At 38.8% G+C, this 24690-nt stretch overlaps 1 gene segment (V, D, J or C); it reads left to right on the top strand.

Annotated features, from left to right (window-relative positions):
- Positions 1–17974: 17974 nt before the first annotated feature.
- Positions 17975–23700, top strand: LOC138917743 (immunoglobulin kappa variable 4-1-like). The segment is given in 3 exon segments: positions 17975–18051; positions 18266–18608; positions 23355–23700. Coding segments are annotated over 3 exon segments (396 nt in total).
- Positions 23701–24690: the final 990 nt, after the last annotated feature.

Raw genomic sequence — 24690 nt, 5'->3', positions numbered from 1 at the left:
TTTTAGTTCGATGTAAAAGAGTGTACTACTGACATTATCTTCCAGGAGTTTTATAGTTTCAGGGTGTATCTTCAAGTCTTTGATCCACTTTGAGTTTATTTCTTTGTATGGCATGAGATAGTGATCTACCTTCATTCTTTTGCATGTGGCTGTCCAGTTTTCCCAATATCATTTATTGAAGCGACTATCTTTTCTCCACTGTATGTTCTTGGCACCTTTGTCAAAGATTAGCTGTCCGTAGATGTGTGGTTTTATTTCTGGGCTTTCAGTTCTATTCCATTGATCTGTGTGCCTGTTTTTGTACCAGTACCGTGCCGTTTTGATCACTATGGCTCTGTAGTACATTTTGAAGTCAGGGATTGTGATATTTCCAGCTTTGTTCTTTTTTCTCAGGATTGCATTAGCAATTCGGGGTCTTTGATTGCCCCATGTGAATTTTAGTATTCTTTGATCAATTTCTGTGAAGAATGTTATTGGGATTCTGATAGGGATTGCATTGAATCTGTAGATTGCTTTGGGTAGTATGGACATTTTAACTATGTTTATTCTTCTAATCCATGAGCAAGGAATTTCTTTCCATCTCTTTAAGTCATTACCAATTTTTCTCAGTAATGTCTTATAGTTTTCATTGTTTAAGTCTTCATCCCCTTGGTTAAATTTATTCCTAGGCACTTTATTCTTTTAGTTGCAATTGCAAATGGAATTGTATTCTTGACTTCTCTTTCTGTAAGTTTGTTATTGGAGCATAGAAAAGCAACTGATTTTTGTAAGTTGATTCTGTACCCTGAAACTTTACTGTAGTTGTTAATTATTTCTCTTAGCTTTCCAAAGGCTTTTTGGGGTTTTCTATATATAAGATGATGTCTGCAAACAACGAGAGTTTCACTTCTTCACTCCCTATTTGGATTCCTTTTATTCCTTTCACTTGCTTAATTGCTCCCCCCAAAGCCTCCCGCACTATGTTGAATAAGAGTGGTGATAGTGGGCATCCTTGTCTTGTTCCTCTTCTCAGGGGGATGGCGCTCGGTTTTTGCCCATTGAGTATCATGTTGGCTGTGGGTTTGTCATATATGGCTTTATTATGTTGAGATAATTTCATTCTATCCCCATTTTGTTAAGAGTTTTTGTCATAAATGGCTGTTGGATCTTGTCAAATGCTTTCTCTGCATCTATTGAGATGATCATGTGTTTTTTATTCCTCACTTTGTTGATGTGGTGTATCACGTTGATTGATTTGCAGATGTTGAACCACCCCTGTGTCCCTGGTATGAATTGCACTTGATCATGATGTATGATCCTTTTGATGTATTGGTGAATTTGGGTTACCAAAATTTTGTGGAGGATTTATGCATCTATGTTCATCAGCGATATTGGCCTGTAGTTCTCCTTTTTTGTGCTCTCCTTGTCTGGCTTTGGTATCAGAGTGATGTTGGCCTCGTAGAATGTGTTAGGAAGTGTTCCACCTTCCCTAATTTTTTGAATAGCTTGAAAAGGATAGGTATTGAATCCTCTCTGAAAGTTTGGTAAAATTCCCCAGGAAAGCCGTCTGGTCGTGGGGTTTTGTTCTTTGAGATGCTTTTGATTGCTGTTTCAATCTCTTTCCTTGTGATTGGTCTATTCAGATTATCTGTTTCTTCTTGACTCAGGTTTGGGAGGTTGTAAGAGTCTCAGAATTTATCCATTTCCTCTAGGTTGTCCATTTTATTGGCATATAGTTTTTCGTAGTATTCTCTCGTAATCCGTTGTATTTCTGTGGAGTCTGTTATTTCTCCTCTTTCTGATTTTGTTTATTTGAGCTTTCCCTCTTCTTTTCTTCATGAGTCTGGCTAGGGGTTTGTCAATTTTATTTATCTTCTCACTTCTTTTCTTCATGAGTCTGGCTAGGGGTTTGTCAATTTTATTTATCTTCTCACTTCTTTTCTTCATGAGTCTGGCTAGGGGTTTGTCAATTTTATTTATCTTCTCAAAGAACCAGCTCTTTGTTTCATTGATCCTTTGTAGTGCCTTTTTTGTTTCAATAGCATTTATTTCTGCTCTGATTTTTATTATTTCTCTCCTTCTGCTGACTTTGGGCTTTGTGTGTTCTTTTTCTAATTCAGTTAGGTGTAATTCGAGATTGCTTATTTTGGATTTTTCTTGTTTGTTAAGTTGTGCCTGTATTGCGACAAATTTCCCTCTTAATATGGCTTTTGCTGCATTCCCATATGAGTTGGTATCTTATGTTATAATTTTCATTTGTCTTCAGATATTTTTTCATTTCTCATTTAATTTCTTCAATGATCCATCACTTGTTCAATAGCATGTTGTTTATTCTCCACAGCTTTGTCCCTTTCTCAGCTTTTTTCTTGTAATTAATTTCTAGCTTTATGGCATTATGATCAGAAAAGATGCTTCTTACTATTTCACTTTTTTTTTTAATTTATAGAGGCTTGCCTTGTTTCCCAACATATGGTCTATCCTTGAGAATGTTCCTTACGCACTTGAGAAGAATGTGTATTCTGCTGTTTTTGGATGGAGTGTTCTATATATGTCTATTAAGTCCAACTGGTTTAGCTTTTCATTTAATTCCACTGTTTCCTTGTTGATCTTCTGTCTGGATGATCTATCCATTGATGTGAGTGGGGTGTTGAGGTCCTCTACTATTACTGTGTTATTTTTTAATTTCTTCTTTTAGATTTGTTAATAGTTGCTTTATGAAATTTGGTGCTCCTGTGTTGGGTGCATACATATTTATAAGTGTTATTTCTTCTTGATGGAGCGTCCCTTTGATCATTATATACTGCCCCTCTTTGTCTCTCTTTACCTGCCTCATCTTGAAGTCCACTTTGTCTGATATAAGTATTGCAACACCTGCTTTCTCTTGTTTGCCATTAACTTGGAGTATCATCTTCTACCCCTTCACTCTGAGCCTGTGTTTGTCATTGGAGCTGAGATGTGTTTCCTGGAGGCAGCAAATTTTTGGACCATGTTCTTTAATCCATCTTGCCACTCTGTGTCTTTTTATTGGAGAGTTCAATCCCTTTACATTGAGGTTGATTATTGATGTATGAGAGCTTACTGCTGTCATTATATCACTCATTTTCCAGCTTTCCTGCATTTCCCTTGTTTCTCGTCCTGTGTGTTTTGGCCTACCCATTGAATTATGTAGTTTTTTATGATGTGTTTCTTTGTTTTTTTCCTTATTTATTTTTTGTGTCTCTGTTCTGCTTTTTTGTTTAGAGGTTATCCTGAAGTTTGTATTCAGAATCTCATGTATAAGGTAGTCCATTTTCTGATGGCCTCTTATTTCCTTAGTCTAATCTGACTTAGTCCCTTTCCTCCTCCCCTCCTAAGTTGTTTTTCTCATATCTTATTCCAACTTGTGCTGTGATTTTGTGGTTAAAGTGACAAGATTGTCTTTGTTTTTGATGTTTTCCTTCCCTTTTGCCTAACGGTATAGTTGAATTTTTGCCATCCTATTCTGATTCTGTCTAACTATTTATCTCCTTACCCTGTGTTTTGTGAACCCTTTTCCCCTTTTTTTCTGTTTTCAGGTATGAGGGCCTTCTTGAGGATTTCTTGTAGTGGGGGAGGGTCTCATGGATATGAAGTCCCTTAGCTTTAGTTTGTCTGGGAAAGATTTATTTTCTCCCTGATATCTGAAGGATTTTTTTTTTAAAGAAGGATTTTTTTAAATTAAGATTTTATTTTTTTCCTTTGTCTCTCCAAAGCCCCCCTGTACATAGTTGTATATTCTTCATTGTGGGTCCTTCTAGTTGTGGCATGTGGGATGCTGCCTCAGTGTGGCTTGGTGAGCAGTGCCATGTCCGCACCCAAGATTTGAACCAATGAAACACTGGGCTGCCTGCAGCGGAGCACGCGAACTTAACCACTCGGCCACAGGGCCAGCCCCTCTGAAGGATATTTTTGCTGGATAGAGTATTCTTGGCTGAAGATTCTTGTCTTTTAAAGTTTTGAATATGTCATTCCATTCTCTCCTAGCTTGTAAGGTTTCTGCAGAGAAATCCTCTGAAAGCCTGATAGTGGTTCCTTTGTAGGTTATTTTCTTCTGCCTTGCTGCCCTGAGTATTCTTTCTTTGTCATTTATTTTTGCCAGTTTTACTACTATCTGCCTTGTGGTAGATCTTTTTACATTGATAAATCTAGGAGATCTGGAAGGTTCATCCACACATATTTCCCTCTCTTTGCTTAGATTTGGGAAGTTCTCAGCTATTATTTCTTTGAACATGCTTTCTGCTCCATTTTCCTTCTCTTCACCTTCTTGAATACCTGTAATTCTTATGTCACATTTACTCATTGAGTCAGATATTTCTTGGAGACTTTCCTCATTTCCTTTTAGTCTTAGTTCTCTCTCCTCCTCTGTCTGGAGCATTTCAACATGTCTATCTTTGATTATGCTGATTCATTCCTCTATGGTGTCCACACGCGCTTTCAGGGAATCTGTATTTTGTTTTATCTCTTCCATTGTGTCTTTCACCTCTAACATTTCTGATTGATTCTTCTTTATAGTTTAAATCTCTTTTGTGAAGTCCTCCTGAACTCATTGAATTCTTTCTCTATATTCTCTTTTACCTCATTGAGTTTTTTGATGACAACTATTTCGAATTCATTGTTGTTTAGCTTACATATTTCTGTGTCCTCAGGACTGAGTTCTGGGTGCTTGTCATTTTCTCTCTGGTCTGGAGATTCGATGTAGTGTCTGATGTTAGAAGGTCAGCTCTTTCTTATGATATTATTCAGTTGCAGTTACAGCATATTGCCACCAGGTGGGGGTCAAGAGCCATGTATTCTGAGCCCTCTGCCTTCAGTGGAGATGGCGCGACTGGGGTTGGGGTAGGGGAGCTTTCTCCTGTGTGGAGTCCGGGGTTTCTCGATCAGCTCTTGCTATCTGGTCTCCTGGGGTCTTGGCTTGATGAGGTCATCCTGCACAAAAGCTTTTGCCCCATTAGAGGGCTTCCCTTTAGGCTGCAAGGGCGATAGGGAGTCCTGGGTGATCCCGTGGATGCGTGACCCTTCCACCGCTCCCTCCCTCACAGATCCTCCCATGGCAGGGTTCGCAGTCTTTAGGGGAGGAGCAAAGTTGTCTCTTACCCTGTTCCAGCTCTGTGCAAGAGGGGAGCCTCTCTGCCCTCCATCATGTGGCTGCGTGTCTCTCTGAGGTTTTTGTATTTTTAGGATATCTTCTGTTGAAGTATGGTTGCCCGTTTTCATTGTATGTTGGAGGGGAGAGTGTCCTGGGCGAGTACACTCTGAGAAGATGCTGACGTCACTCCTAATCTTTTAAATTTTAATCTGTTTTGTATCTTTCTATTTGTTTTGTACTCATCCCATCTGTGTTCTCTTCCTCTTTTTCTCTTTACTTTTGGATGAATTATTTCCTATGATTCCTTTTTATTTCCTTTGTTTGCTTATAATATTTAATTCTTTATCTTTTATTAGTGGTTGCTTTGGAGTTTGTAGTACATATCTTTAATTACCATAAAGTACTCTCACTTCCTGTCTAGTGTTAGAATTTCAATACTATATTCCATTTCTAATCCACTGAACTTTATGATATTATCATGCATTTCATTTTCATATGGGTTATAAATCCCACAATACTTTGCCATAATGTTTGATTATACAGTCAACTAACTTTCAAATAGATTTAAGTCACAAGAAAAAATTTTGTAAATTTACCCATGGTGTTACTTTTTCCAGTGCTATTTATATTTTCATCTGCTATCGTTTTCCTTTTTCCTGGAGGACTTCTTTCAGTATTGCTTGTAGTGCAGAACTATTAGTGATGTATTCTTTCAGTTTTGCTGTGTTTTAAAAGTTTTTATTCCATATTTGCCTTTGAGATATCATTTTTATGGGTATAGATTTTTGGTTGATGCTTTTTTTCAATACTTCCAAGATGTTGTTCCATTGTCTCTGAAATCTGCCAACATCCTTAGGTTTGTATGTAATATTTTTTTTTTCTCACTACTTTAAAGATATTCTTCTTATCATGGCTCTGAACAATGTGTTACGATGATAAGCTTTGGTGCATTTTTCTTCAGTTTTCTTCAGCTTGCAATTCCTTGAGTTTCCTGGATCTGGTCATTTATGATTTTCTTCAAATTTGAAAGATTTTTGGCTATTATTTCTTCTAGTATTTTTTCTGTTTCTGATGCTCCTTCTCCTTTAGGACTCCAATTACGTGTATGTTGTCCACTTGAAGCTGTCCTATAGCTCACTGATGAACTTGCCATTCTTTTAGGTTTTGTCTTCTGTTTCCTATTGAATAGTTTCTATTGTTATGTCTCCGTGTTTACTTATCTCTCCTTCTGTCATCTCTGATTAATTCTACCCAGTTTTTCAATATCACCTTTTCTCATCTCTGATTAATTCCATTCAGTTTCTATATCAGACATGCTGTAGTTTTATCTCTATCAGTTCACTTTAACTCTTTTTCTTAATAACTTCTATGCCTCTGCTTAACTTTTGAACATCTATAATACAATTATAAAAACTTTTAATGTTCTTTCCTGCTAATTCTAACATTCATGTCAGATCTGAGTAGTTTAAATGATTAAATCTTCTCCTCATTATGGGTCATATTCCTGCTGTTTTGCATAACTGCTAACCTTTCATTGGATACAAGGCTTAGTGAATTTTACTTTGTTTGGTGGTGGACATCATTGTCCTGCAATAAATATCCTTAAGCTTTGTTCTAGGACATAGCTAGATTATTGGAAATAGTTTGATTGTTTTGGGTCTTGCTTTTATGGTTTGTTTCTTGGGACTAGAACCATATTTCATCTGGAGCTAATTATTCCCACTACAAAGACAAAGTCCTTCTGAATACTTTACTCAATACCCTGGGAATTTTGAGGTTTACAAGTCTGGCTGGTGGAACCAGACCCTGTTCCTGTCCCTGTGTGAGTGCCAGGTACTGTTACCTCCAATTTCCTTGGAGGTTCGTTGCTCAGCCTCAGGCATTTCCCTCATAGACATGCACCAATCAGCTCTCTGTTGAATATTCTAGATAACTATCAACAGATATAGGGAGTTCTCTCTATCTCTGCAGCTCTTTCTTCTTCAGCATTTTGTCCTGCAAACTTTAGCTACTTCAGCCTTTCTGGACTTTCAGCTTTGTTTCCTCAACCAGAGAGCCCACTGGGCTCTGCCTAGTTCCTGCTCCTTGTGCTGCAGCCTGAAACTTCTTTCAAGGCAATAAGCTGGTACAATCATAGAACTCAGCTCATTTGTTCCCTGTCTCTCAGACTGTCCTTCATTGTGTGATGTCCAGTGTCTTGAAAATAATCTGTTACAAAGATACAGACACACACAAACACACACACATCCAGGAATGTAAATGTCTGCCTTATTACCCAATTTTCCCTGGAAGTGGAAGTCCTCTTCTATCGATGCTACAGACTGAATGTTTGATCCTTAAAAAAAATTGAGAGCCCAGAAGTAAACCCACACGTTTATGGACAGCTAATATTTGACAAGGGAGCAAAGAGCATACGATGGAGAAAGGAGAGTCTCTTCAATAAATGATATTGGGAAAACTGGACAGCCACATGCAAAAGAATGAAAGTAGACCATTCCCTTACACCATGCACAAAAATCAACTCAAAATGGATTAAAGACTTGAATGTAAGACCTGAAACTATGAGACTTCTAGAAGAAAACATAGGCAGTACGCTCTATGACATTGGTCTGAGCAGCATATTTTCAAGTCCCATGTCTGACCGGGCAAGGGAAACAAAAGAAAAAAATGAACAAATGGGACTACATCAAACTAAAAAGCTTCTGCACAGCAAAGGAAACCATCAACAAAATGAAAAGACAACCTAACAATTGGGAGAAGATATTTGCAAACCACATATCAGATAAGGGGTTAATATCCAAAATATATGATGAACTCATACGGCTCAACAACAAAAAACCAACAATCCAATTAGAAAATGGGCAAAAGATCTGAACAGAGATTTCTCCAAAGAAGATATACAGATGACCAACAGGCATATGAAAAGATGCTCAACATCATTAGCTATCAGGGAAATGCAAATCAAAACTACAATGAGCTATCACCTCACTCCGGTTAGAATGGCTATAATTAACAAGACAGGAAACGACAAATGTTGGAGAGAGTGTGGAGAGAAGGGAATCCTTATTCACTGCTGGTGGCAGTGCAAACTGGTGCAGCCACTATGGAAAGCAGTATGGAGTATCCTCAGAAAATTAAGGATAGATCTACCATATGATCCAGCTATTCCACTGCTGGGTATTTATCAAAAGAACTTGAAAACACAAAGGCATAAAGATACTTGCACCCCTATGTTCATTGCGGCATTATACACAATAGCCAAGACATGGAAGCAACCTAGGTGCCCATCAAAGGACGAATGGATAAAGAAGATGTGGTATTTTTACACTATGGACTGCTACTCAGCCATAAAAAATGACGAAATCCGGCCATTTGTGACAACATGGATGGACCTTTAGGGTGTTATGCTGAGTGAAATAAGTCAGAGGGAGAAAGTCAAATACCATGTGATTTCACTCATAAGTAGAAGATAAAAAGGACAAAAATAAAAAACATAGCATTGGAGATTGGACTGGTGGTTACCATTGGTGAAGTGGGGGAGGGCAAAAGGGGTGATTAGGCTCACATGTGAGGGGGTGGACTATAATTAGTGTTCGGGTGGTGAGCATGATGTAATGTATACAGAATTCGAAATATGATGTACATCCAAAAAAAATTAGAAAAAACATATTTATGAGGTTTCCTGAGGACTTTGGAATGATAGGACGTTCTCCAGAGCAGCTTTCATTTGGGGCCTGTATCAGTAGGAATATCTTAACACGATTCCAAGGTTGGAGACTCCCAAACCAACATAAGCCATACAGATGTGGAGTAAAAATCCTTGCAAAGGATACTGGAACCATAACTTCCTAAGGATATCTTGTTTGTCTTTTTCTCTCTACTGTTGCAATGAATGCAGAGGCCTCTATTCGGTTTCTAGCAGTTGTGGGAAGGATAGGTTCCAGTTTCTCTTTGGTTGACAGTTCATCTGAGATTAGAGTCCCTCTTGCCCCTAGCTCAAATTAGGGCTCCACATGCGTTTGCAAATGAGTAATTTCTGGGCCTGTTTTCTATCTCTCTGGCCTTTGTATGTCCCCTAAATCCATGCTCACGTGTTTCCAGTGTACTTACATACCTTTAGGATAAAAATGTCTTCAGAGCTCATTTGCTGGTCATAGATTCTTTTACAAAATTGGGCCAAAAGTTCCCCATTGTTTCTTTGGACCCTTCTTCCCTCCCTCACTACCTCCATTGGTCCCTCAGTCCTTCTGTCTCTTTCTTATTACTTTGCTTCCTTCCTTCCTTCAGTCTTTCCTTCCCTTTCCCCTCCCTCTTTCCTGCTCTTCCTTTCTTTTCTCACTTTTTAGTTTTTTTCTGGCTGTTTTATTATTCCACCAGGATTGTTCATATCGGGAACCTTGCCCATAATTTCTGGAAACTGAACGCATTTGAAAATAATTTTGACTTTAAAATAGAAACTCTTCATTAGATCATCTAGCAGTTTGTAGTTTTAGAGCTTCTAAGTAGACTTCTGGTCATACAACCACATTTTTGGTGATGATATTTTGGCTCTTGATTTGCATTAGATGCTTTCACAGCCCACTCACTGCACATGCAAGTTGCTTCTGTACTCATTGAGTGTTTTGCATAGACCCTTGCAGGCCCAGATCAGCTGTTCAGGTTTTATAAAAGGTCTTTGCAGTGTGGGCTGAGGTTCATCATGCAGGCAGGGGCAGCAAGATGATGTCACAGACACAGGTCCTTATATCCTTGTTGCGTTGGGTCTCAGGTGAGACATTTAAGTTCCTCAATGTTTTTGGAGTAATATCATTTCAGAATTAAAAAAATAATTTTAAGATATACTAAGAAATACTAGGTATTTCCAAAATAGACCCAATTATGTGCTGACCTGTAATGCCATTAGAAAGCACATTTTAAATTACATACTTCAATGTGTCTATGATAAAGTGTGTGTGTATCATCATTATCCATTTGTGATTGCAGGTGCCTGTGGGGACATCATGATGACCCAGTCTCCAGGTTCCTTGGCAGTGTCTCTAGGACAGAGGGTCGAGATGAAGTGCAAGGCCAGTCAGAGTGCTAGCAGCTACTTAGCCTGGTACCAGCAGAAACCAGGACAGGCTCCTAAGCTGCTCATCTACAGTGCATCCAGCAGAGCGTCTGGGGTCCCCGACCGATTCAGTGGCAGTGGATCTGGGACAGATTTCACTCTTACCATCAGCAGCCTCCAGGCTGAAGATGTGGCAGTTTACTACTGTTTTCAGAGTTATAATGCTCCTCCCACAGTGCTTCAGACCCGAACACAAACCTCCTCCCCAAACCATGGGTCAGTGAGTCTTTTCTGTACCATCTGCTTCCTCTGCACACAGCCGTGAACACTCACGTTCCTCTATCTACCTGAGATCTCATATCTCCTGAGTAACTCTTTGGTAGATTTCCAGGGTCCAGGAGAAAATTAAGGAAGTTTGCTCTTTCTGGATCCCTTTTTGTGAGAGATTATTGAGAAAAAATGTTGTAAATATCTCTTTGAGATCGGGACGTTTTGCATCACAGAATTCCACGTTTCCCATGGCGTGATCGCATAATTAAGCCAATAAGGTTTGTCTCAACCCTCTGGAGAAAGGTTCACTGAATTTTACAACTTGATGGATCCATGCTATCTTCCCTGTTCCTCCGTACTTCTGGAACATTTCTATTTTAATTTCTGGTTCTCCTGGTTTCTTTTCTTTATCTGCAATCACGCTTTTAACTCTGGACTATCCTGTTATTAAACCCTTGACTTCTCCCATTTGAAACATGCCACATAGAAGGTAGTATCCCTCTCTTGCTGTTTCCTTTCATGCACAGATTTTCCAGCCAAACATTTCTGGTCAATGTCACTAAAGTTTTCTTACTCTGTGTGCTTTTGTACTACCCTCTATCTTCTCTCCATTTCCACAGTTGTACTCACTCTTACACATGCAATACCCTAATTCTTTAACCCTGTCACTCTAGAAATATATGATAGTGTTCCCTATTAGTTTTTCTCATCATCTATCATCTTCCTCTTTAAATCCATCCCTTGGGCAGCCAAGTCTAATTTTGTGACTGAAGGAAATTATGGCTCTAAGTGTGCTATGACTTGAGTCCTTTGGACAACATTCAATTAACCTGCTCATTTCAGTGTAAAAATGGAAAAACTCCAGTCGTTTTAGTATTATTTCTTCACTCCTTCTGAAATACATGGGTTAATTAAATTTAGCTTCCGGAAAGATCCCAGCAAACCTCATCAGTGTAGTCTGAACACGCTTACCTGCATAACTGCTCCTCATAATTAGAAATATGTTTAAAGTATTGCTACTGAGGAATCCATGGAACTCATTCACTCGAGATTGTTTTTTGAGTTCTTCCTATGTGTCAGGAGCAAAAATATCTGCTTTCATTCCAGTTGGGGTAACCAGGCAATAAACAATTGCATCACTAAATGTTTATTGCAGTTTTCTAAGTGCTGAAAGAAAAGTAAAGCAAGGAAGAGGGTAAAAGATTGTGGGGGTAAGAGTGAGGAGAAATTTTAAACTAGATGATGCAGTAGTTAGCTATTGTCATGTAATAAACCAGCCACAAAATGCTGTGGTTTAAAATGGTGGCATTTTTATTGCTGTTATGCTAATGGACCAGCTGATTAGTTCTATTAATATGTGCCATACTCTATTGATCTTCACTGGCTTGCTTGTGTGCTTGAAGTCAGCTGAGAGGTCAACTGGGTGCTGATTAATACAGAAAGGCTCAAATTTCTTTAATCTCTTTCACATTTCTGTAGTTGACTGACTGGCAGCTGGAGCTATTAGGGTGACTAGGCCTCATGTCTCTCATTGACTGACAGACTAATCTCAGTTTTCTAAGGCAGTTGGCACGGTCTCAAGAGAGAAAGTCAAATGACCTAAGGAATCTTGTAGCCTAGATTGAGTGCTGTCTCAATGTCCCAATTGATGCATTGTAAGGATCAGTGTAATTTATCCTTTTGAAGGAGAGGATAAACAGCCCTTACCTCTTGATAAGAGGAACTACAAAGTTTACTGTAGGAAACATGGATATAGGGACTGATGAGGGATCCCCTTAAGAATGGGGGATCCCTTTTTGCAGTGAACCTACCATAGAATGTCACAGAGAGGTGAGAATAAGGTGTGACTATGAAGGTCTAAATGTGGTGTGAAAATGAGCCATAGAGATATCTCCAGGGAATAGAGAGAGCTTTAGCTAGAGGAAATAGCACTGCTCTGAGGCAGAAATGAGACCAGCATGTTGGAGAAATAGCAGGAAGGCAGTGTGAGAGAAAGAAAGAATTTACTATGTCTGGTACGACAATCAGAAATCTTTTGTTCCTGTTGGCTCAAGTGTTGGAACATAAGGTTTGAAGAATGTTTTTTCTTAGGGAACTGCAGAGGAAAAGGACCAGTGGAATGTATACCCAGAGAGAGAGATTTATGGAATTGCAAGTGTCAGGGCTGGTAAGTCAGAAATCTGTAGAGCAGGTTGGCAGGTTGAAAATTCATGTTACTGTTGATGTTGCAGCCTTGAGTCTGAAATCTGCAGGCTGGAAACTCAGGTAGGACTTCTAGTTTGCAATCATGAGGAAGAATTTTGTCTTCGTTGGGAAATCTCAGTTTTTGTTGTTAAATGTCTCAACTGATTGAATGAGGCCTACCCACATTATGTGGCATAATCAGCTTTTTGCAAGGTGCTGATTTAAATGTTAATCACATCAAAACATGCCTTCACAGCATCATCTCAACTGGTGTTTGTCCACACAACTGGTAACATAGCCAGCCATGTTTACACATAAAATTAACCTTCATAAGGGGAAAATTGAAGGCAGAATTGATCCTTTGTGAGGGCTGAGTTATTGATCTCCAGCTAGGGTCTACTTGATACAGAGCACAGCATGGTCTCAGGAAATTTCTCATTCCAAGAAGCAGTGCAGAGAACAGATGGACACCCATAGATCACCCCATATGCTGCCTGATAGAATAAGCGTTGAGGATCTCCCCAACTCTGAGAACAGATTGGCTAAGTCTCAGTAGCTGAACTTGTAGTACACCTGAAGCCACAGTAACCTGTGCCTTTTAAGGGATTTTCCCTTCACTCTGCCCTCTGTTTTAGAATGAACAGCAGGACTAGGAACAGGAGTAGGTACAAAATCTTACATAGTCTCTGTGACCAGAGGGGGTTTTGATAGTTATCCTGAGCTGGCTTTTCAAACTACTGGATGCAACTGAATTTACTTGAAAGCACCTAGATTTAATTACTTGGTTAATTCAACACATAATAGAAATATTGTGCTGAAAAAATAAAATAAATAAAACTCAGGATTCCACCAACAGATTTCACAGTTGATTAAACTCAGCTCAAGAAAAGTGAGTTAACTAAAAAGTAGATTAGAACAAAATTGTAGAATCAAGAAGAGACAAAAGGAAGGAAAATATAGAAGAGAGATTCTTAAATACGCGGGATTTTTTAAGAAGGCAATGTGCAATTGGAGTGACAGAAAAAAAGAAAGCAATGGAGGAAAATCAATGTTTGATGATATAATGCTTGGTCACTTTCCAGGCTGATGAAAGACATCAAGTCATAGATTCAAGAAGCTGCAAGAAACATAATCAGGATAAATAAAAGGGAAACTCAACCTAAGACCATGATAGTACAGTTGCTTCAAACCAAAGAGGAAAACAAAGCCTATGAGGCCAGACCTCTTGTGTAGTGCTTAGGTTTGGCATACTCTGCTCTGCTTAGGTTTGTGGGTTTGGATCCTGGACGTGGGCCTACGCCACTTGTCAGTCATGTTGTAGCAGCATCCCACATACAAAATGCTGGAAGATGGCACAGATGGTAGCTCAGGTCTAATCTTCCTCAGCAAGAAAAAAGAAAACAATGCAAAAACAAAAACAAAATAACAAAGCCTTAAAAGCAACTAGAGAAAAAGATAAGTTTCCTTTAAAAACACACAATGAAAACTAGAGCTGATTTCTGAGATGAAACAGTAAAGCAAGAAGACAATGAAATAGTATGTATTCAAATTGCAAGAAAAAATTCACTGCCAAATTAAAATTACCCACCAAAGGAAAGTGTCTTTCAAGAATAAAGACAAAATAAAGGCACATTCAGAAAATAATTGGAATACTTTATTACCAGCAGAGCTACAGTGACAGGAAAGCTAAAGGGGATATTTTAGGCAAGGGGAATACAATTGGAAACTCAGAGAACTTTATTCCTAGCCACCAAGAAATCTCCCAACGTACCCTGCCTCCTGGTATTCCTTTCTCCTGATATTAACACCCTCCTCTTCACATTAAATCAGGATAACCTGTGTAACCAGTACAATATTGAGGAAATAACAGTGTGTGATTTGAAAGGCTGGGAAGTTAAAGAGACTGTGACTTCTTACTACTCTCTTTTTGATAATTTTCAGTAGAGGAAGCCAGATGCCACCTTGTGAGGACAGAAAAGTAACTTTATGGTCAGAGCCACATGTTAAGAAACTGAGGCCTCTTGCCAATGGCCATCACTAACTCGCCACCAGATGAGTGGGTCACCGTGAAAGCTACTGGTCAAGTCCTTTGCTGACTGCAGCTCTGGCTGACATCTTGACAGCAACCTGATGAGAAACCTCGAGCCAGAACCAGCCAGGGAAGCCATCCTCAAATTCCTGACTCACGGAACTGGTGTGAGACCATGAATGTTTAATATTTATGTTGCTGAAATTTGGTACAATTTGTTACACAGCAATGGATAACTAATGTAGAGATGCTGTAAGAAATGAAGTAAAATATGGGCATAAGTATGATGTCTATCAGCTGTATAAAGCAAAAATAATATTTTTCAGGTTTAAAGTACACATAGAAGTAAAACATATGATAATCATTGCATATAAATCAACAAGAAGGTAAATGGGATTGATGGATTGAACAGTCCTTGAATTGTCCATGAAAGTTTCAAGGTACTAATTCATATAAGATTATTTTTATGGAAGATTAAGTGAGTGATTATTTTTTCTCTCCTTTGTTCTGTTTTTTCACTTGATAAGGAGTAAATTAAAAAAACTTATTTCTTGTGGTAAAATTAACATCCAATAAATTGCACATATTTAAATGCACAACTTGACATGTTATATGTTTATACTCGTGAATTAATCTCTATAATTAAGATAGTGAATGCATCTACAAAAATGTTGAATATTTTTGTGTATCCTTGAAAACATGACCTCTTTATCATTGCCGAATGTCCCTCCTTATCCCTGGTAATACTCTGCTCTGAAATCAATTTCATCTGATATTAAAATAACCATCCTTTTTTGTTAGTGTTACAATGGTTAATCTCTTAAATTTTAATCTATTTGTATCTTGCTATTCATTTTCTATTTATCCCATCTGTTTTTTCTTACTCTTTTTCTCTTTACTTTTGGATTAATTGAGTATTTCTTATGATTCCTTTTGATTTCTTTTGTTAGCTTATAATATTTAATTCTTTATCTTTTATTAGCGGTTGCTTTGAGATTTATAGCACGTATCTTTAATTACCATAAGGTATTACCACTTTCTATCTAGTGTTAGAATTTCAATACTATATTCCATTTCTACCCGTCTGAACTTTCTGATATTGTTATCATGCTTTTATATGTGTTATAAGTTCCACAACCTTGCCATAATATTTGATTACATAGTCAACTAACTTTCAAGTAGATTTAAGTGGCAAGAAAAATTTTGTAAATTTACCCATGCTGTTACTTTTTCCAGTGCTATTTATATTTTCATCTGCTATCATTTTCCTTTTTCCTGGAGGACTTCTTTCAGTATTGCTTGTAGAGCAGAACTGTTAGTGATGTATTCTTTCAGTTTTGCTGTGTTTTAAAAGTTTTTATTCAATATTTGCTTCTGAAATATCATTTTTATGGGGATAGATTTTTGGTTGGCGCTTTTTTTCAATACTTCCAATATGTCGTTCCACTGTCTCTGAAATCTGCCAACATCCTTAGGTTTGTATGTAATATTTTTTTTCTCTTACTACTTTAAAGATATTCTTCTTATCATGGCTCTGAACAATTTGTTACGATGATAAGCTTTGGTGCATTTTTCTTCAGTTTTCTTCAGCTTGCAATTCCTTGAGTTTCCTGGATCTGGTCATTTATGATTTTCTTCAAATTTGAAAGATTTTTGGCTATTATTTCTTCTAGTATTTTTTCTGTTTCTGATGCTCCTTCTCCTTTAGGACTCCAATTACGTGTATGTTATCCACTTGAAGCTGTCCTATAGCTCACTGATGAACTTGCCATTCTTTCAGATTTTTTCTTCTGTTTCCTATTGAATAGTTTCTATTGTTATGTCTCCATGTTTACTTATCTCTCCTTCTGTCATATCCGATTAATTCTACCCAGTTTTTTAATGTCACCTTTTCTCATCTCTGATTAATTCCATTCACTTTCTATATCAGACATGCTGTAGTTTTCATCTCTATCAGTTCACTTTAACTCTGTTTCTTATAATTTCTATGCCTCTGCTTAACTTTTGAACATCTTTAATACAATTATAGCAAGTTGTAATGTTCTTTCTTGCTGATTCTAACATTCATGTTAGTTCTGAATTGGTTAAATTGATTAATTAATCCCCTCATTATGGGTCATATCCCTGCTTTTTTGCATGACTGCTAACCTTTCATTGGATACAAGACCTAGTGAATTTTACTTTGTTTGGTACTGGCACACACACTCACACACACACAAACACACACACATCCAGGAATGCAAATCTCTGCCTTGTTTCCTGATTTTCCCTGGAAGTGGAAGTCCTCTTCTATTGATGCTAAAGACTGAATGTTTGATCCTTAAAAAGTTATTTATAAGGGTTCCTGAAGACTTTGGAATGATAAGCCCTTCTCCAGAGCAGCTTTCATTTGGGGGCTGTATCAGTAGGAATATCTTAACATGATTCCAGGATTAGAGAGTCCCAGACCCATATGAGCCATGCAGATGTGGAGTAAAAATCCTTGCAAAGGACACTGGAACCATAACTTCCTAAGGATATCTTGTTTGTCTTTTTCTCTCTACTGTTGCAATGAATGCAGAGGCCTCTATTCGGTTTCTAGCAGTTGTGGGAAGGATAGGTTCCAGTTTCTCTTTGGTTGACAGTTCATCTGAGATTAGAGTCCCTCTTGCCCCTAGCTCAAATTAGGGCTCCACATGTGTTTCCAAATGAGCAATTTCTGGGCCTGTTTCTATCTCTCTGGCCTTTGTATGTCCCCTAAATCCATGCTCATGTGTTTCTGGTGTTCTTACATATCTTTAGGATAAAAATGTCTTCAGAGCTCATTTGCTGCTCACAGATACTTTTACACAATTGGGCCAAAATTTCCCCATTGTTTTTTTGGACCCTTCTTCCCTCCCTCACTGCCTCCCTCTGTTCTTCCCTCCCTCTGCCCCTTCCTTATTTCATATCTTCCTTCCTTCCCTCTCTTTCCCTTCCTCCTTTCTTGCCCTTCCTTTCTTTTTATTCCTTTTCTTTCTTTCGTAGTTTTTTTTCCAGCATGCTTTTTATTCCACCAGGATTATTGACATGAGGAAGCTAGCCCATCATTTCTGGAAACTGAACTCATTTAAAAATGATTTTGAGTTTAAAATAGAAACTCTTCATCAGATCATCTAGCAGTTTGTAGTTTTAGAGCTTCTAAGTAGACTTCTGGGTCTTCTGGTCATACAACCACATTTTTGGTGATGATATTTTTGGCTCTTGATTTGCATTAGATGCTTTCACAGCCCACTGCACATGCAAGTTGCTTCTGTACTCATTGAGGGTTTTGCATAGACCCCTGCAGGCCCAGATCAGCTGTTCAGGTTTTATAAAAGGTCTTTGCAGTGTGGGCTGAGGTTCATCATGCAGGCAGGGGCAGCAAGATGATGTCACAGACACAGGTCCTCTTGTCGGTGTTTCTCTGGGTCTCAGGTGAGAAATTTATAAGTCTCAGTGCTTTTGGAGTAATATCATTTTAGAATTAAAAAAAAACTTTAAGATATACTAGGAAATACTAGCTATTTCCAAAATAGACCCAATTATGTGCTGACCTGTAATGCCATTAGAAAGCACATTTTAAATTATGTATTTCAATGTGTCTATGATAAAGTGTGTGTGTATCATCATTATCCATTTGTGATTGCAGGTGCCTGTGGGCACATCGTGATGACCCAGTCTCCAGGCTCCTTGGCAGCGTCTCTAGGACAGAGAGTCGAGATGAAGTGCAAGGCCAGTCAGAGTGTTAGCAGCTACTTAGCTTGGTACCAGCACAAACCAGGACAGGCTCCTAAGCAGCTCATCTATGCTGCATCCAGCAGAGCGTCTGGGGTCCCCGACCGATTCAGTGGCAGTGGATCTGGGACAGATTTCACTCTCACGATCAGCAGCCTCCAGGCTGAAGATCTGGCCATTTATTACTGTCAGCAGTATAATAGTGCTCCTCCCACAGTGCTTCAGCCTCGAACAGAAACCTCCTCCCCAAACCATGGGTCAGTGAGTCTTTTCTTCACCAGCTTCTTCCTCCCAACACGGCCGTGAACCTGTACATTCCTCTCTCTACCTGAGAAATCTTATCTCCTGACTTATTCCTTGAAGGATTTTTGGGCCCAGGAGAAAATTAAGGAAGTTTGCTTTTTATGGATGCTTTTTTGTAGGAGATCCTTGGGAAAAAAAGCTGTAAAGATCTCTTAGAGATCTGGGGCTTTGTTTCACAGGCACCTGCACGTTTCTCATGGACTGATTGCATGACTGAGCCAATAAGGTTTGTCTCTACCCTCTGGAGAATGTTTCAGTGAATCTTACTCGCTGATCGATCAATTCTCACTTCTCTGTGTCTCCTTGACTCTGCAATATTTGTATTTTAATTCTTGATTCTCCTGGTCTCCTTTCTTTATCTGCCATTACCTTCTAAATCTGGACCATCCCAGTACTAAATGCTTGACACTTCTTATTCAAAATCTTCCACAAAGAAGATAGTATCCATCTCCTGCTTCTTTTCTTTTCCTTGGATGCTGTATTCCAGCTAAGCTTTTATGGTCACTGCCACTGAAGTTGCTTTCCTACTCTTTCTCCTTTTGTACCACCATTTAATCTTCTCTCCAATTCCTCCATTGTACTGATTCTTACAAAGGCAATTCTCTAGTTCTTTAACTCTGTCACTCTAGAAATATATATTGTTCTCTATTACCTTTTCTCATCATATGTCAACTTTCTCTTTAAATCCATCTCAATGGGCACTCAAGGCTAACTTTGTTACTGAAGGAAATCATGGCTCTAGGGGTGCTATAACTTGAGTCCCTTGGACAACATTTAGTTAACCTGCTCAATTCAGTGTAAAAGTGGAAAAAATGAGTCTTCACCTCCTTCTGAAAAACATGGGTTAATGAAATTTAGCTTCACAAATGATCCCAGCAAACCTGATCTATGTACTCTGAGCACTCTTACCTTCATAACAGCTTCTTATAATAATTAGAAATATGTTTAAAGTATTGGCATTGAGGAATACATGTCATTCACTCATTCAAGATATATTTTTCCAGTGCTTACTATGTATCAAGTGCAATAATATCTGCTTTGATTCTGGTTGGGTGAGCCAGACAAGAAACAATTGCTTAGTATATATTTACTCTGTCCCTTTTTAAGTGCTATGAAGAAAACTAAAGCAAGGAAAGCGTAAAAGCATAAGGGGTAACAGTGAGTAGAAACTTAAAACTGGATGATGTAGTATTTAGCTATTGTCATGGAATAAACCACTCAGAAAATGGAGTGGCTTAAAATGGTAGCATTTTTATTGTTGTTATGTTTATGGGTCATCTGAGTAGTTCTGTTAATATGGGCCAGACTTGATTGATCTTGGCTGGCTTGTTTGTGTGTTTGAAGTCAACTGACAGGTCAACTCATGCTAGTTAGTATGGAAGGGCTCATGTTTCTTTCATCTCTTTCACATTTCTGTAGTTGGCTGACCATCAGCTGGGGTTGTCTGGGTGATGACCTCATGTCTCTCATCAACCGGCTGACTAGTCTCAACTTCCTATGGCCGTTGGTAGAGTCCCAAGACAGAAAGTAAAACCACATAAGGCACCTTGAAGCCTAGACTCAGCACTGTCACAATGTCCCATTTGATGCATTCTAATGATCAATGCAATTGATCCTATTGAAGGAGAGGGTAAATAGCCTCTACCTCTTGATAAGAGGAAATACAGAGTTATACTGCAAAAAGAATAGATAAAAGAAGACATGGAGGATCCCCCTTAAGAACAGGGGATCCGTTTTTGCAATCAATCTATATCAATGCAATCAATCAACTCTAGTTGGTCATGGAGAAGATAAGGCTGAGAAGATATGACTTATTCAAAGTCTTAATGTGGTGAGGTAATAAGCCATAGAAATATCTCTAGGCAATAGAGTTTTAGTTAGAGGACACAGCAAATTTCTAAGGCAGAAATGTGATCAGCATGTTGGAAAAATAGAGGGAAGCCATGTTGCTAAAATGGAGTGTGAAAAGGGGACAGTAGTGGAAATAAGATCAAATAAGTAATGAAGTTGCCACATTGTATAGGATTTAGGAGACTTCTCTATGATTTGAGTTGTATCTTGAAGGGTATGGTAAGGGGACAGTTTTGGACAGAGGAGGACATGATTTGATATGTAGTTGTAGAGGATCTCTCTGTTTTCTGGCCATTGCTATCGTCCATGCTAGAGAGGATGACAGGTTTGGTCTATGGCAATAGCAGTAGAGGTGGCGAGAAGTGTTATATTTTGAGGATAGAGATAATAATACTGATGGTTTTGACAAGGAGTGTGAGAGAAAGAGAGATCTGGGGACTGCAAGGTTATTTTCTGAATACCAGAACAATGGAGTTGTCATTTATTTAGATAGAGATAACTGTGGTGAGAGTAGATTTGGGGTGGAAGAGCAGGAATTTGGTTCTGGACATTTTAAGTTTGAGATGTGTGTTAAACCTTCAAGTGTGGTTGCAAAGTAGACCATTGGATATATGAGTCTAGAGTTCAGGGGAGAGAACTGGACTGGAGATTGAAATCTTGTAACTTGCTACAATGGGATAAGTGTTGACTTGATTAGATGCCCAGTGACTGAGCCCTGAAGCAGGAGAGATGAGCAAGAAGCAGTCAAGGAGTCTGAGAAGGAACAGCGGGTTGGAAGACAAGCAAGATAGTCTGATGTCCTGGAGCTCAGAGAAAAAGGTGCGTCAAGAGGGAGGATGTGTCAACATGCTAAATGCTGCTGATGGGTCTAGCGAGGTGAGGACTGGGATGTGAGCATTGAATTTGGCAATATAGAAGTTACTAGTGACCTTGAGCAGAACAGTTTCAGTGAGATGGTGTGGGTAATATCTTGAATGGAAGAAGCTAAAGAAAGAAAGAGAATAGAAGGTTTGAAAGTGGTGACTGTATTAGCTGTTTCAATGAGCTTTACAGTAAACAAGATGAAGCTGGCCACGACTGGAGAGAGATGTGAGGTCAAAGAGTTTTTACAAAAGATTTTGCATGCTGACACGAATAGTGCTAAAGAGAGAATACTGATAATTCAGGAAAGAGGGAGAAATGTCAAGCAATGCTGTTAAGGAGGCAAGAGCTATGGGATCAGAGGAAGTGTCCTCAGATGGGAGGGTCGTCTGCTCCTCTACAGTAACAGGAAGGAAAGTAGAATGTGGCAATACAGATGCCAGGGGACCAGAAGAACCTATGGGAGGGACCAGTGCAAGTTCTCTTCTGATTGCATCTCTTTACCTCGGAAACAGGAAATGGGGTAATTGGCTTACAGTTAGGATGGAGTAGAGATGTTAGAACTTGAAGTAAAGAAGGAAAGAGAAAGAGTGAAAACTGAATCAACCAGGGAAAGGAAACGTGATAGCAGTGCAATATTTGGGGTCCTCAGGAAGTTCATGGTTATGAATCTGAAGTGAGATCTCAGAATTATTGTGTTTTTGTCCAGTCATATCAGAAATGTGAGGGAAGGCACATAGAGATTTGGGATTTTGCTGTATGTAACGAAACAATAGAAGACCAAGGGACTTCTTGTGTATAAGGGAGTCATTATAAAGAAGGATCATGGAATTTAAGGTGAGCAAGGAGGGAAATGAGAATATGAGGGGCTTAGGGACAGACAAAATGTAGAAAAGTCAACAGATTTGTTAAAAGATAATTTTCAAAGAACAGTAAAATTTTGACTCTCATAGATAAATAATAACAATAAACATGCATAAAATAATTTATTTTACTCACATGATATGAGTGAGATAGGAAGATGTATTTGGCTCAAGGGAAAAGTCAAAACAGCATGGATATATATGAAGTAATAGAAAGAATTGCAAATAGAGACAAACGAAGTGGTTTTTCCAAGTGGTGGTAAGGAAGTCAGTTAGGGCCTCAGCGGTTAATTGCAAAGTTCTGCTTTGGCAGTCTGGGTTTGTCAGTTCAGATCCCGGGTGCAGACATGGCACCTCTTGGCAAGCCATGCTGTGGTAGGCGTCCCACATATAAAGTAGAGGAAGATGGGCATGGATGTTAGCTCAGTGCCAGTCTTCCTCAGTAAAAAGAGGAAGGTTGGCAACAGATGTTAGCTCAGGGCTAATATTCCTCAAAAACAAAAAAAAAAGAAAGTCAATTAAATCTCTACTAGACAGGACAGAATTCAGGTATCTATCAGTTACCTACAATTTATAAAGAGTTACAAAACATTTCAAAGACAGTAAACAGGGGTAGACTCTGATAACCCAGAAAGGTATGTTATAGATATGCCTAATTTTCCATTGAAACACAAGATTAGTTTCCCTACAGATTTCAGGTCCTGATGAAGGCTAGAAATTATTGGCAATGGCATACCAGATGGAGAGAGCTCTTAGAAGTGGTCAAGAGTGAAGTGTTTAACATTTTGGTGATAAAGAAGTTGCAATTATTTTCTAATGCCACATCTAAGACATGGTCATGGAAGTGAGTGATCAAGACTGAGTAAAGAAGAGACAATTGGAGGAGATTCAATCAAAGAACTGACTGATCAGTATAATGGAAGGATTATATATGAGTTTATTGAAATTACCAGGAATAGTGACAGGCTTGGATTTGAAGAGAGTGTCTGTGAGCCAGGAACAAAAATATCCCCCAAATGAGAAGAGGCCTTGGAGCTGGTAGATGACTGCAATAAGGAACGATACTGGGTCATGTAGTCTACCTACACAGAATTCAAAGATTGTTTTTATTATTTTATTTTTTAGGTAGGAGATATGGAAGAGATCTAGAAGTGGCAAGTGAAGTGGGCAACAGGAACTCCTTGAGAAGGCTGCAGAGGAAGCACTGTACTCAGGGGAGACCAGAAGGCCAAAGAGCACACAAGCTAAGAGAGTATTCAGAAGAGATGGAAACTCTAGATCTTATCAGTGGTTGGGAAGGCGTGTGAGTTGGGGAGATTTTTAAAGTCCTGCTAGTTAGGAATGAGTCTTTCATCCCTCAAGTCTTCCATGTATTTGTTTGCTTCTCTCTAAATTTTGCTTTACAGTTGTTTTCAAACTTAAAAACTTTTCTAATTATAAAAGGAAACTGTTCTTCACTTCTCAGTTTTGACTAGGAGTCCTTTTTTTTTTAATGGTAAAAACGTATTGGGGGGTGACCTGCCCATTGGTGCAGTGGTTAAATTTGTGCACTCTGCTTCGGAAGCCTATTGTTCGTGGGCCCAGAGCCTGGCGAGGACCTGCACACTGCTCATCAAGCCATGCTGTGGCAGCATACCACGTAAAAAATATAGAGGAAGATTTGCACAGACTTAGTTTAGGGCCAATCTTCCTCATCCAAAATAAACAAACAAAACATATTGGGAAAAGTATAATTTGCATTGGTTCTATCACAAGGATAGGCAGAGATCTAGTGTTTTCTCATTCCTGGGATGTTTTCTCTGGAATCAAAGTTAAATGGCAAGTAGGGAAATAGGGATGCTCAGTGGACAGTGACTACAAACTTGCCTAGGGAGGAGGTTCTATCTGGGGAACATGTTTGGGATCTGAGTGGAGGGGACTACATTGGGCTGCATGACTTCACACTGAGACTCAGAGTTAGGGATGAAATAAAATTTAAAGGAAGTGGATGGAAATATAGAAAAGGAGACTCACTCTCTTTTGGAATAAGAGGAGTCCCAGCTGAAGATTTTTAAACTATACCATTCCAACTCTTTTTTTCCCCAACAAACCAAACCAAACCAAATCAAACAAACAATAAAAAACAATCCTATGTTTGTACAAGTAGCTAGAAAGTGAAAAGTAGCTGGACACCTATCTCACTTGCCCTGCTAGGAAGGTTTATATTTGGGGTCATGTTGTTATGAGAATACATCTTGAGGTTGAAAAACAGTAATTAGTTGTACTATCTTTAGCTTCCAGGCTGCTGATGATAGGAGTGAAGTCTGTCCCAGACCCACTGCCACTGAACCCGGTGAGCATGCTGTTAACTCGAGTGGAAGCATGGTAAATGAGGGCCTTGGGGGGCTACCCAGGTCTGTACTGGTACCACGCTAAGTAATGCCTGACATCCACATAGAGGAGGCTTTCCGTGGCTCTGCAG

The sequence above is a fragment of the Equus caballus genome, chromosome 15, assembly GCF_041296265.1.
Source record: "Equus caballus isolate H_3958 breed thoroughbred chromosome 15, TB-T2T, whole genome shotgun sequence".
Classification (NCBI taxonomy): Eukaryota; Metazoa; Chordata; class Mammalia; order Perissodactyla; family Equidae; genus Equus; species Equus caballus.
This window is presented reverse-complemented; position numbering and strand designations above follow the sequence as displayed.